The sequence below is a fragment of the Leptodactylus fuscus genome, chromosome 1 (genome assembly GCF_031893055.1).
Source record: "Leptodactylus fuscus isolate aLepFus1 chromosome 1, aLepFus1.hap2, whole genome shotgun sequence".
Taxonomy (NCBI): domain Eukaryota; kingdom Metazoa; phylum Chordata; class Amphibia; order Anura; family Leptodactylidae; genus Leptodactylus; species Leptodactylus fuscus.
The window spans coordinates 184,534,431-184,547,945 of record NC_134265.1 but is presented as its reverse complement, the minus strand read 5'-3'; the positions used below and the strand labels follow the sequence as shown (position 1 = coordinate 184,547,945).

At 38.2% G+C, this 13,515-nt stretch overlaps 1 protein-coding gene across 3 annotated transcripts in view; it reads right to left on the bottom strand.

Annotated features, from left to right (window-relative positions):
• Window positions 1-13,515, bottom strand: part of KIAA1958 (KIAA1958 ortholog) — a 94,806-nt gene that overhangs the window by 21,019 nt on the left and 60,272 nt on the right. For 2 of the 3 annotated variants that reach the window (XM_075280432.1, XM_075280431.1), the window contains exon 3: window positions 3,526-3,698. In XM_075280432.1, coding sequence (XP_075136533.1) covers window positions 3,526-3,698 — 173 coding nt within the window. Of the gene's footprint in view, window positions 1-3,525; window positions 3,699-10,128; window positions 11,486-13,515 lie in introns of those variants that run through there. The other variant, XM_075280430.1, reaches the window with a different exon arrangement.

Here is a 13,515-nt window from a genome sequence, read left to right as displayed (position 1 = left end):
TGCAGTTGCGTTCGGTATTCCGTTCGGTGAGCCCTCATGCGGACACTGGACGGAATACCAAACGCAGATGTGAATGAGGGCTTACTTTGTTTTCATGGTGTTCACTGTGAAGCCTAAATGATATATCACCTGTTTCTATGGGTCGGTAAAATCCCAGAAAAACCCAATTAAGGCTGGGGCCCCATGGGTCGAAAACACAGTGGGAAAAATTGCATCGTTTTAAAGTAACTGCAAAGTGGAAGGGAATCTTGCGACTCTCATGCCCACTTTGCAGTAAAAATCACAGCATGTCAATAATATCTATGGAAAAGCTGGCAGCTTTCCAATAGATATAATTGTAACAGAAAGTCTGTAGAGGAAAACTCAGCGAACTTTCTGTTCAAAGTGCTGCGGGAAGAACTGCGATGCGTTCCTGCTGCGGTTTTTCCCACAGTGCTTTAGCGCTGTGGATCGTCTCGTGGGGTCTTAGCTTAAAATAGTTTTTTGGGTTTTTTTACCCTTTAAAAAAAAAAAAATCTAAAACTTTTTAGGGGACTGCATAGGACGTCTTTTTTTTTGCACGGCCAGTTGTACTTTCTATTTATACTAACGTGGAGAATGTCTATTTCTTTGATTGCAAAAGTTCGGCTCTTTTTATTTATTTTTTTCCGCTATGGCATTCCCCGTATAGAAAAAATATGGGTGTTTTCAGACAAAGTGATGCTTAATATGTATGTGTTTAAATATTTCTTTTACATGTGTTCTAGTGTTCTGTATTTTTTTAACTTATTTTTACTGTAATTATTAAACTACCTGTGGTCTGATCACAAGTACAATGCATTGCAATGCATCGTAAAATTGCTGCATTTGTATTACAGAATGTATAGAGGAGCCTGTAATACAAATAAGCCTAGTAGCCTTCAATAGGCATCCTGCTGTCATACTAACGGAGCACTGGCCCTGGATCTTGTTTCGGGGGCCAACGATCCACCCCAAAATGTTGACACCCATGCACCGCTGGGAAAATGGCACATTGGTCAGCTTTGACCAAGGTACTGGGGGATAATGCTCATAGTCATTGTAGGCATTTAGCTGCCATAGAGGTAAAGCTGAGAAATTGTGCAAATAATAAATAATTTACTTGTTACTTTTAACATTGTATCACATTTCCATGGTGTTAACAATTCACTGGGTACTAAACACAGTGGCAAGAATTTATTATTATTATTATTATTATAATTAAGAATCTCTGGCATCTTAATTTGGGAGGTCCTGTGTGCCAGAAATGAAATCTACATCAGTTGGGTAAACACCCTTGTATTTTGTGAGCACATATTACTTTTTGGCACTTTTTATTATGTTATGTTTTTAAGAGAAAACATCAATTCTGGCATCAGAACTTTAAGGTTTATGGCATCTATCATGTAGAATAAATAAGGTACTCATTTTATTTTAGGGTTCGTTATGGATCTGATGATATCAATTTAGTCTGTTTTTTTTTTTGTTCATTAAAAAGGGAAAAAAAGTTTCTTTACTTTTTTTCTGTAAAACTACTAAGACTCCGTTCCCATGGAGTAACGCGCTGCTCATTCTGACACGTAAACACGTGTCAGAGTGAGGCGCTTCAAAATAGATCCCATTGACTTCAATGGGTGCCGGCTTACGCACGCTACACATTTAAATCAATGGGTTAAAAAGCCTCCCATTGATTTCAATGTGTAGCGCGCGTAAGCCGGCACCTACTGAAGTCAATGGGATTTCTTTTGAAGCGCCTCACTCTGACACATGTTTACGTGTCAGAATGAGCGGCGCGTTACTCCGTGGGAACGGAGCCTTAGGTGTTACAGTAAGCATTGACTGTCACATATAAGAGGTTAAATGGCAAGTATGCTTTCTGATTGATAATGAGGGAGTGAGTGGTATTATGAACGAAAGTCCATGGTATATCCTCCCTTTGGATTATCTGTCAGTTGCATCTGTTCAAACTGTGAGTATACACACAGATCTGCTTTAACCAGTGATACTGTATCTCAAAATCTGGGTGGGCTACATACATCATCTTTGTCTTGTTTTAAAACCAAGACTCTAGGCCCTGCTCGTAAGGAGTTTGAGGCATTTAAGTAACTGCCATTTCTGCAGACACTCTCGACGTCTCCTGCTCGGGGTAAACTGTAAAGGACTTTCCTCAAACATCCCCTATCAAAACTTCTTGTGTCAGAGAGTTTCACAGTCCCACTGCTCTTACAGTAAAGAATTGTTATAGCTACAGATGTAGGTATCCAAATGTCTTTTACACAGATCTCTTTATTAACCCGTGATTTATTTAGACATTTTGGTCTCTTTTATGCCATATTTTCTTAACAAATTTAAGACTGGGTCAATTTAATCTGCTGATGACCATATGGTAGCATTCACACGGAGTAATGCGGCGCTGATTCTGCCACGATAACTTGCAGCAGAATCACCGCTGATAAAAAAGCCTCCCATTGATTTCAATGTGTTACGCGCGTTAAACGGAACCCATTGAATTCAATGAGTCTTTTTATCAGCGCTGATTCTGCCGCAAGTTATCGTGGCCATTCACGCAGAGATTTATGGCGCTGTTTTTGCCACAAAACTCATGTAAAGAAGAAGTGCTGTAAAACAGAATCGCATTAAGTTCAATGAGTTCCGTCTTACGCGCACTACACATTGAACTCAATGGGAGGCTTTTTTAAAAAAAAATATAGTTTGTGAGCCCCATACAGGGATCACAATGTATGTTTTTTTTTTCTTATCAGTATGTCTTTGTAGAATGAGAGGAAATCCATGCAAACACGGGGAGAACATATAAACTCCGTGCAGATGTTGTTCCTGGTGGGATTCGAGCCCAGGACCCCAGCGCTGCAAGGCTGCAGTGCTAACCACTGAGTCACCATGTTGCCCCTCAATGGGAGGCTTTTTTATCCATTGATTTCAATGTGTTTCAACGGAAGACGGAACCCATTGATACATAGTCTTGTGCCGCCAGAAACTGGTGTGGTGGTTCTTTTTCAATTTCGGTTTTCAACATCACATTATTTGTATTGCTAATTTCATCTGTACCTGTTAAAGGGGAAATACAGCTTCCTGAGGCTCAATGCAGAGGTGATCTAGGTCTGCTAAGTGAACTGCAGATTCCTGAACTGTATACAGACTGCACATAGAGAGTGTATGCAGAGATCAGAAGAGCAGGCATGATAATAAATCTTTTTAGTCTTCTCAATGGGGATTTCTGTCTTTGCAGTTTCAGGATAAGCAGAGCTGACTGTCAGTCTCCAAGAATCTGTAGCCTTTACAGTGATGTTTTAAAATATCATTTTAGAGTTGTATGCCTTCCCATGTATAAAGTCTTTCAGGAATCGGTGGTTACCTGAATAACCGTAATCTTGCTCCTTTCTACCCTCCACTAAATTACTTTCACTAAGAGTCCGGCATTCTTTGTTCAAAGAATAAAATCTTCTTGCCAAGTTGCTTCAGACATGCACTTTGATAATGTTTTGTTAGTGGTGCAATATATACACTCACCTTGGTAAAGTCCATACAGTCTTTAAGCCCCCTTGTCATACACCAGTACCTCCAGACATTTAAAGCATACAGAGTAGCTTTGGTTGTGTTTGAGCTCACAGCGCTGATACAGAGATCTTTCAGGTCATCATGAAAATGAAAGATGGGGAACCTGTTGAGTTTGGTCGAGTATGCTGCAAATGATAGACAAACATCACTGTATCATTATTCAATACATGCTTTTTATCAGCTATGGAAATGTAAATTGGGAAAAAGAGCATTATATAACAACAATGTGTAAGAGAAGAATCTTTGTGTATACTTAAAGGGGTATAATTTTTTTTTATTTTTTTTTTAAAAAAGGTCTGTTAGTTCTATTAATGGTTCAAAACTAAAAAACTAAAAACTGTCTTTAAAAACTGTGAAAAAATGCTAACTATTAGCGCCTCAATCCAAAGATCTGTGAGGCTATTAAAAAATGGATCGAAAGATAAAATATAGCTCACTACAAGACCAAAAGGGCATATGTATATCTTTTCATATGGGGTGGGAGAGATATCTTGTACAGTATACTCTCAACTACCCCTTACTCTGCCTTGGTCAAATATCAAGTATCGACGCTATATCACCAAAATAGGATAAATGACCTATGACTATGCCAGGATCCGCACCTCCTATAATCTCTTATGTTTCTTTATGGTCTGGCGACTCAATCCTTAGCCCAAAATATCAGACCATATATTGTCCTGAATGGTCCAGAACCTATATTACTAATATAGACATATGTAAAAAAAAAACCTGTTGACTTGGCATTTAGCCTAATGGTCACCTCCCCTCCACATCTAGTGGGGCTCCTATGATAAGAAACAAAGTGGCATATCGATAACAATAATAATCACATGACCGATCCAGGGATATGGCTAATTACAGATTTTTTTTTATTGACATAAAATTAGAAGTTAGGCTGGGGGAGGGGGTTTAGTTTAGGGGTTAATTCTTAGTTTATCCTGGACAACCCCTTTAATGCTACTGAAGACAATCCTCCATCCTAGTGGAGGTCCAACAATCTAGTGTTACTTTTGTAATTCTATTAATGAAAAAGATCTATCTATGAAAACTATATATAAGATTGAAAGACTAACCATTAATGTATATATATGGGTCATGAACAGACTTTAAGTATAAGATGATACTCCAAGATTTACTCACTCCTATTATCACTTCCCAATATTCCTATCTACGCTTCCTCACAAAAGTAATCTCCATATACAGTATACTTGGCCCCTCATTCGTTCTTATTTGTTTCATATGTCTATGTTTGTACATTTCCCGTTATTGGATATCTACCTGCCATTATTCTAACAATAAACCGCTGTTTAGCTCTATAACATTATGACAAGATGATAATATAGGTGATCCGGTACTTAAGTGGTTAAGGTATAGATAAAAGAAGTCAAAAGACAGTGCTCTATTCTTAGACATATTATCAGTCTTTGGCTGTTTTACACCAAAAAAGGTTCTAAGCACCATTAAAGTTTTTTTTTTTTTCCAAGCTAAAGTTACTAATGAGAGGAACAATTTGTATGCAAACGTTTGTAAAGCTCATGAGAGCGAGAATCCTGAACTATAATCAGCTTCCTGGCAATTCATGCCGTGGTACCCGCATGAAATACCTTTCTAAATCAATCTATGCATAACAGTCTTGGCTGAACCAATAACAAGGCAGCCAATATTTTAAAGGGCGTCTATCTTTGGAATTTTACTTTTTTAACTAAACCTATCTTCATGCAGCCTTTAAAATGGTTATTGTAGACATATCTTTTGTTTTCGGATTATTGCAGTTTCAAGATAAACTCATTATCTCCTTATGCAAGTCAGTCATCTGGGAGCACAAGAGGCATTTCCCACCCCGCCACATCATCATCTTGGATCTGTATCGCCGCCCCCTTCCTGCTTGTTGTTCACTCCTTCTCCTTCCAAGATGGTGCCCGGAGCATGCGCTGTACACTCAGTCCCAAAGCTGAAGTGGCCGAGCGTACAGTGCATGCGTGAGATTTCATTCGCGCCAACGGAACAAGAAAGGAATGAAGAGAAGGACTGAAAAGGAAGCAAGAAGGGGGTGGCGATGCGGGTCCAGGATGATGACGCGGGGGTGCTTGCAGCACAGGGGGTACTCCCAAAAGATTGATATACATAAGAAGAAAACGTGTTTTTTTGTGAAAATGCCTACAAAGATCAGGAAACAAAAGGTATGTCTACAATAGCATTTCTAAAAGCTAAGTGAAGATAAGCTTAGTTAAAAATGTAAAATCCCAATTATAGACACCCTTTTAGAAAATTAAAAAAGAGCTGTCCCATTTCCTAAGTTTGAGGGTAGCATAGGATAAAGGCAAGGATGTATGGTTTTGCAGGATTTGCTATTTTATTCATTTATATTTTATTGTAAAAATCCCTCTCATGATATTCATACTTATGTAGTGAACCTGTTCTCTGTGCCTATATTGTGAAATGTGATGTATGAAGGGAAATCTGTCCACCATTGTGTGGGTGAGGAGTCTAGACTCACAAGCCCTAAGAAATTTACACAGACATTTTAGATGTAATAAAGCATTCCAAGTAACCACTTTTTTTTGATAATGTTCTGGCTTATAGGTGTATTATCTAGGTGTCAGAACTATACCAGCCATGACCCCTCCCTGTTAATACCGCTCACTTTCTCGCTTCTTCAAGTTGCAAATATGCAAATATAGAAGGCACCAGAATTTGCATCTTTTCTATACTATTTCAATGCCACAAGTGCAATGTTATAGAGAGTCTGTCAGCAGTAAATTGGTTATAAACCTAATCCCAGTACCTTGCAAAGGCGATTCTACAGTTCCCAAATTAGGTCTCTGTTATTCAGTTTTCATATAAATTGCTGTTTTGCTGATATGCAAATGAGAGGAAAAGTGCTTTGCTCGGGAATCTAGAGAGAATCTATAACACTGATTTACATCCAAAGCTGAACACCACATATATGAAATGTAGAATGTTAAATGTATAATCACCTCTACAAGGTACTGGGATTAGGTTTAAAACAAATTTACTTATGACAGACTCCCTTTAAATTCCATAAATATTCAACACAGTTTTGTAGATTGAGATAGCAGAGCACTGTAAGCATGTATATGAAGCCGTTAATAAAGTGATGCAGTTAAGGCCTGTTCACACAGTGGAATCTGCTGCTGATTTTGGGGCACATTCCACTGCAAAATCAGCGACAGATTCCACCCTGATTCTGCCTCCAATTGTTTTCCATGAGAAGCAGAGATCGGAGTGGGACACAGAAAAATTTTAGATGGCATTTCATCATTATTCACAATTGTTGATTTGCTTGAACTTAAAGGGTCCAACTTCAAAAACTTATCTGCAAATACATCCACTGGTACCTTGTGCAGCCTTTGCTTTATTTTACTTACTGCTCATTGTATCAGTTATTTACAAGCAGTGAATATGTGGACATACTACATTTCCCATGATTCATCTGCCTGCTCTCACTCTCAGTATATAACATGGCTGATGCATAGTGAACCACAGCTAAGAATGTTTTGGTAAAAAAAAAAACCTCAATTAAATAGATTGGAAAAACACCAGCATTTCTGCAGATAAAATGGACATGTTGCATTTTCAAAAATTTATGCATTTGTGAAAACACAGCTTTTCTGCAGCATTTTTCTTTCTGAAATGTGTGGATGAGATTAGCCAGAATCTCATTCACTTTGCTGGTCCTGGTAAATGCTGCATTATTTTCTACGGTGTTTCCACGGCAGACAAAAAACATACATTTACACAACATGGGGTTTTAGCTTAAAGAAGCCTTTCCCAATTGTCACTTCCCACCATACAATATCATGTCAACAGGTCTTGAGCATTAAAGCATGGTGCTGATGAAACTGCAGCAAAGCGTGGGAGGTGAAAGCTTCCATTTCCTGTAACATGGGAAAAAATACATCACAAGCAGCCTTTCGATTATTCTAGGACGCAACTTCCTTAATGGGTAGTCACTGCACCTTTGGTAAATGAAACATTCTTGGGAAAGTTCATCAATCTTCTTCATTTAGGAATAATGGATTTCACTGTAATTTGATTGAGTTTCAGAGCTCTTAAACAGTTTTATCCTTATGGATGGCACTTTTGTAGCAGAAGACGTATGTAATATGACCTTGCTAGTAATGCAGATTTCTCAGGATCGGTTAGGGCTATGAAGATGATCTTAGATTCATTTTAAATAAGGGAAGACCTAAGATCATCATGATAGCCCTTAAAGATCCAGAGCGATTCACTGGTGAAAACACTATTCAGCATTGAGATCCCAATGTATATCTAAATTCCCGACAGCTGATTCTCATCTTTAAAATTAATCCAAGCTCATCTTTATAACCATAACGGATCTTGAGATATGGGGCTCTAAAGGAAAGGAGCAGAACTGCAGAAACAATAATAAATCGTCGTCGTATCTGCATAACCTGTATGAGGTGGTGGTGGTGGGGTGGAGCATGGACTTCTGTCTGTGTTATTCCTTCTATTATCAATCAGAGAACATACTATACTTTTGCTCTTCAATTGTCACATGGAGGGATATTATAGTACCCCTCTGAGCCTAATCACATGGGTATTTTATTATAAAATACCTCTCTAAAGTTGCAATAAACACTAACACAAAACATACACAAAGTCATCAATAAAGTTTACATTTCACCCTGCCCCTATCTTGTCCGTACCTGATCTTTATATAGTACAATATGTCAACCCCCTCTCTAGCAATTTGCATTACACACTAAAATAATATCAATAATGATTATCACTAGGGATGAACATATAAAACATGTCTGACAGGCAGAAAAGTTCCATCAGTCTGATAACCCATTGTCACCCATTGAATGTCACCATATAAAATCCCAGTTTTTGGCAGCTTTTAGCACCATGCCAATAATAATCCATCTGAAGGGTTCATGGTGCTTAGGTAAGACCTACGGCCTCTTCATTCTTTACAATAGTGTGGACATTACTTCATACCAAAGAACACCATACTTGCAGTAGGATGGTGTAAGGTAGTGCAGCTTTGTCGCCTTTACTCACCCCAAAACCTTTCATTAATATGAGCCACGAAAGCAGGGCCGCAAAATAGGACAGGAATAGGACCGGTTCCATATTTTGTGGCCTGGACTGTCAGCTCCCCTCGCGTGACCATGTAATCCACGGTCATGTGTCCGGGCCCATAGAAATGAATGATGCAAGGCATGGATAGCACACTGATCTCGACCATGGTTGTCTGATAGAGGCCTTACTCTATCCAAGAAGACCCACATAAGGCTAAGGCCCCATATTGCGGAAATGCAGCTTTTATTATAGATCTAGTACTTATACTTCTACCTTTTGATCAATGCACTCCTGGATTTGGCTCAAAAAAAAAAAAAAAACTGCAACAAAAAAAAGCTGCGTTTCTGCAATGTGGGGCCTTAGCCTAATGCTTGGTTCACACATCAGTATGCCATCTGTCCGTTTGAATTCAGTTTGAGACTTTAAAACAGACTGATGCACATACTGATTGCATTTATTATATGAGATAAGGACATTTATTATATGTCCTTATCTCTACTCTATTTACAATTACTACTTTTAATCCCCTTATCTGTCCTCTAGGGGATGGAGAATGTTTGCTATTAGCATAAAAAGGTGTCAGTATACAATCAGTATGTGCATCAGTCCGTTTTTAGTCTCAAACTGAATTCAAACGGACGGATGGCATACTGATGTGTGAACCAAGCATAAGTTTGCTTTAGATCAGAAGTACAAGAGAAATAAGCATTCAAAGAAAAGAGAGGAGTTTGATATTGTACGGTTTTTTTTAATAAATTATAACTTTCTCACCATTTTGTTGCATCAGGATTGTAAATACTGCAGTAATTTAAATAAGTTAAAATTCAATTTCAAGAGAAAACAGAGTTCAACAGTGGACACTTTTCACAGAAGAGACTTGATAGCACACAAAAATATGCAGATTTTCATCTGTATTTTGGAGGTCAAAAACAAAACATCTCAGTAGTTTCACATGCCTCTGTGACTGTAGTTTAATGAATGACATACATAAGTGGCTGCGGCCCTGCTCGGGCTCACAACAGTGCAGATGAATTGAGGAACAGTCTTTACGCCATAAACACCATTGCATATTGCTATAAATGATATCTTGCCTTGATGCTAAAATTGTACAAATCCTACAGTTAAAATCCTACATTTGTCCCAAAAATAAAAGAATATTAATTAAAAAAGTTAAAATGCAACTCTCTCAATGTTTCCAGTCCATGAAAGGCATTACACATAGAGTTGGAGTTGCTTAATTTAATCAAGTGCAGAAGACAAAAAAGGCCGCTATACAAATTTCTAAGTCAGTACTGTCTCAAGGTTTCAGGTCAGACAGGCATTCAGGAACTAAGAGGCTAACTGCAGCATGAGCCTACTTCTGAGATTTCTTCAAGGATATTAAATTATAGCACCCTTACTTGACAATGTAGCCTGTTGCTGTGCTCTCCAGTCACAGTATGTGTTTTTTGATTGTTTTTTTTTTTTTTTTAATTACCGGTATTATTATTATTATTTTTTTTTTTTTTCAAAAGTATTCTTTCTAAAGTAATTTTTCAAGGCTACACATGCATTTTGGTTGACCAGTACAATAAATATTATGGTAGGTGCAATATGAAAACTAGTTCTATTAACAGACTTGTAAGTAATGAGAATGAAAATCAATAAAATATAATACATTATTTCATTTTTCTGCTTCTAAAGGTAACTAACAGTAGAAGAGGGTCAGACTCAAACATTCAATCACAGTTTCATTTTTAGTGCTAGTCTAAAATCTTATGTGGGCCTTGTAGCAATTTCTTAACTGCTACTTCTCAAGCTGTGTCTGAAGAAGAGTCATAAGAGGCTGAAACGATAAAGTTTCCAGGCCCAGAGTGACTTGCCATAGACTGGGCAGCTTGCTGGCTTAAATTGTTACAGATTAGGACTAGTTGATTACTTTGGGCTTCTGACAAAGTGCTACAGCTCTGGTACACACTAAAGTTGGTTTTCCTTCCAGGTATGTTACCCTTCTCACACATTGTTTTCACCATTTTGGCCAGTTTGTTTTTACCAAGAGCCTGACAGTTGTACCAGTGAAGGGCAGCTAGGTTAACCACAGGCTTAATGGACAGATAAAAAGGAGCATCTTCATAACGCATTGCTGGAGGCCGCCTCTGTGCATATTCTTTGTAGTCTTGCACAGGGCAAGTTTGTGGAGAGTGTGGTGTAGCATATACTCTACATTCGGTCCCTGCTCTTTTGACCTTTGCATCAGGGCTTTCCTGGCCCATCCACTCAAGAAATTCCAATCCAGTCTCCAATATTCGAAGCCTGACATCTCCCCACTTAAGTGTGGAACCATGGAAACCTGTACAATGTCCAAAAGCTTTGGTGTTGTTCAACCAGACAAGATTTAGCAAACCTTCTGGATTGTAACGACTCAGAAGACCTCTCTTGCGAAGAATAAGTTCGTCCGCAAAGGTGAGCTTCATAGACTTATGGGGCTTATTTCCTTTTCCCTTACATCGCAGTTCAATTTGCTTTTGTTTCAGAGCTTCCTGTGACCTTTTAAATTCCTTGTCTCTGGTAATGCTATAACCATACCTGTGCTCCTTCAGATACCGTTCCAGGCCACACTGATAATTGGCTAGACTGTTTGGCTCATACTCGGAGCCATCTTTTTGCCTGGCATCTACAAAGAAAGACGCTAAGTAGTCATCTAGTTCTTTGCAAGGGATCATGTAGATTTCTCTAGTCTCCATGGGGTATTTAGAGATGATGAACTCTCTAAAGTTTCGCAGAGCTGTTTGTGTGCTGCGAATGGTTTTCTCATTCTGTTCTCGGTTCAACTCAGCTGTGACATCATCTTCGTCTAAAGAGACTATAAAAGGGAGAAAGGGGGGAAAAAAAAGGAAAACGAAAAAAGGGGATGGAAAAAATATTGATATAGAAAGAAAAGAAAAGTGTGTAGATGATAAAAAGATAAAGAAAATGCAATTAACAGGAGAAGAAGGAAAGGAGGGGGAGAAAAAAAAAAGAAATACACAGTTGTGAATTGTACTATTTCTGTTTGATTTGTTTAAAAAAGCAAATATAGCATTGTAGAACATTATTACATACCTGTTTGGACAGCCAACTTCAGTAGTTTCACAAATGATGTACTAGAGCATAACAAAAAAGAATTCAGTAATAGTTCTTCGTGTCTCTGGGCACTCATAGTGCATGTAGATTGGCAGGAAAAATGTGATATTGGAGATAATCCACATTGAGAAAAAAAAAATATGTGAGATAAAAGCTTTTTCTTTTACACTTTATCCCACTGCTTCATGCGTGTCAAATGAACTGCTAAGCCCATTTGTATGTGCTCCATTTGTGAAACCAGAGGTTGTACTGGTTCCATTTCATTAATTTCAGCTTTTAAAATCTTTTTCACGTTCATAAAGATTATTATGCAAAATGTTAAAGCCAGTCACATGCAGCTTACACAGAAGCAGAATGACCAAACCATCTGAAACTTTTTGTAGGTTACAGTAAAACAGCAGCAAGAGATCTAAAAGGCACAATAAAGTGAGTATATGTTATAATACCATTTCACATCACATAGAGGCCAAGGAGCTGGACACAGTAACTAAATTTAACAATGCTTTCATTGACTAACATATTTGTTGCTTTCTATGGCCGTGACCCCATGTTGCAAAAATGGTGCGATTTTACAGTACCTGCAAAGTGGATGGGATTCTGGTTAAAGAGGACCTTTCACCTCCTGGGGCACATGCGGTTTTAAAAACCACTAGAAAGCCGACAGCGTCTATTGCGCTGCACTGTGAGAGCGGTAAGGAATGCCTCCATTCCTCTGTCATGGCTGGGCGGTAAGCAACACCCCCTCACACAGTACAGCGCTATAGACGCTGCTGTGAGGAAGGGTGTTCCTGACTGACTGTCAAACACACCCTTCTGATAGTGAAGATATACGGTACTGGCACCGATTGCTCTGCACCAGGGTACAGAACATAAAAGCCGATAGTGCACCGAATTCAGCGCACTGTTGGTTTTCTAGCGGTATATTACACCACATGGGCCCCAGGAGGTGAAAGGTCCTCTTTAATCCCATCCACACATTACAGAAAAATATCTGCAGTGGAAATATGTCATTTTAAAAACTGTTGCATTTTTTGTAAATCGCAGCATGTCAGTTATACCTACAGAAATGCTGGTGTTTTCCATATAAGTAGAATAGGGCTAAAAAGTCAGCAGAAGAAAACTCTGCAAACTTTCTGTGAAAAGTGATGTGGAAAAAACAGTGATGTGTTTCTGTCACGGTCCTTTCCACACCACTTTTTCGCTACATGGGGCCTTAGCCTATACTAGCATTTGTAAATTAAGTCACTATTTTATCAGTTTTTTACTGTTGCCGCTATGAATTTTATCATATCCTCTAGTGTATGTCATTTTTATTATTAATATATCTAGTTTTATTCTGAGAGGATAATAAAGAAAGATAAATAACCATTAATTCATCTTGACTGCAAAGAGCAGGGCATATGTCGCTTGATGAATATACAGATTTGCTATTTTGGATACAAGAAAAACAGTTGCAACTGTGATATATGATATGTGGACAGAATCCATCAGATATAGAACAGAATCTTACAGTAACATCATCTTAAAAATTAGGGATGATGGTATTGGGGATAGTACTTTATAAAGAGCAATAGAAGCATATGTAAAACGTTTAGTTTTTATTAGCTTAATGTACAGTGTGCTTTTTACAATACTTTTTACATCATTCCAGTGAAATTAATGGATTTTGGCTAGACGTGTCACTGGATCACTATGTGCTAAAAAGAGTGTCGGCTTTGCTGCTCCATTTCCATGTAAATCTTTTTTTTCACACTATAACGGTAAAACACG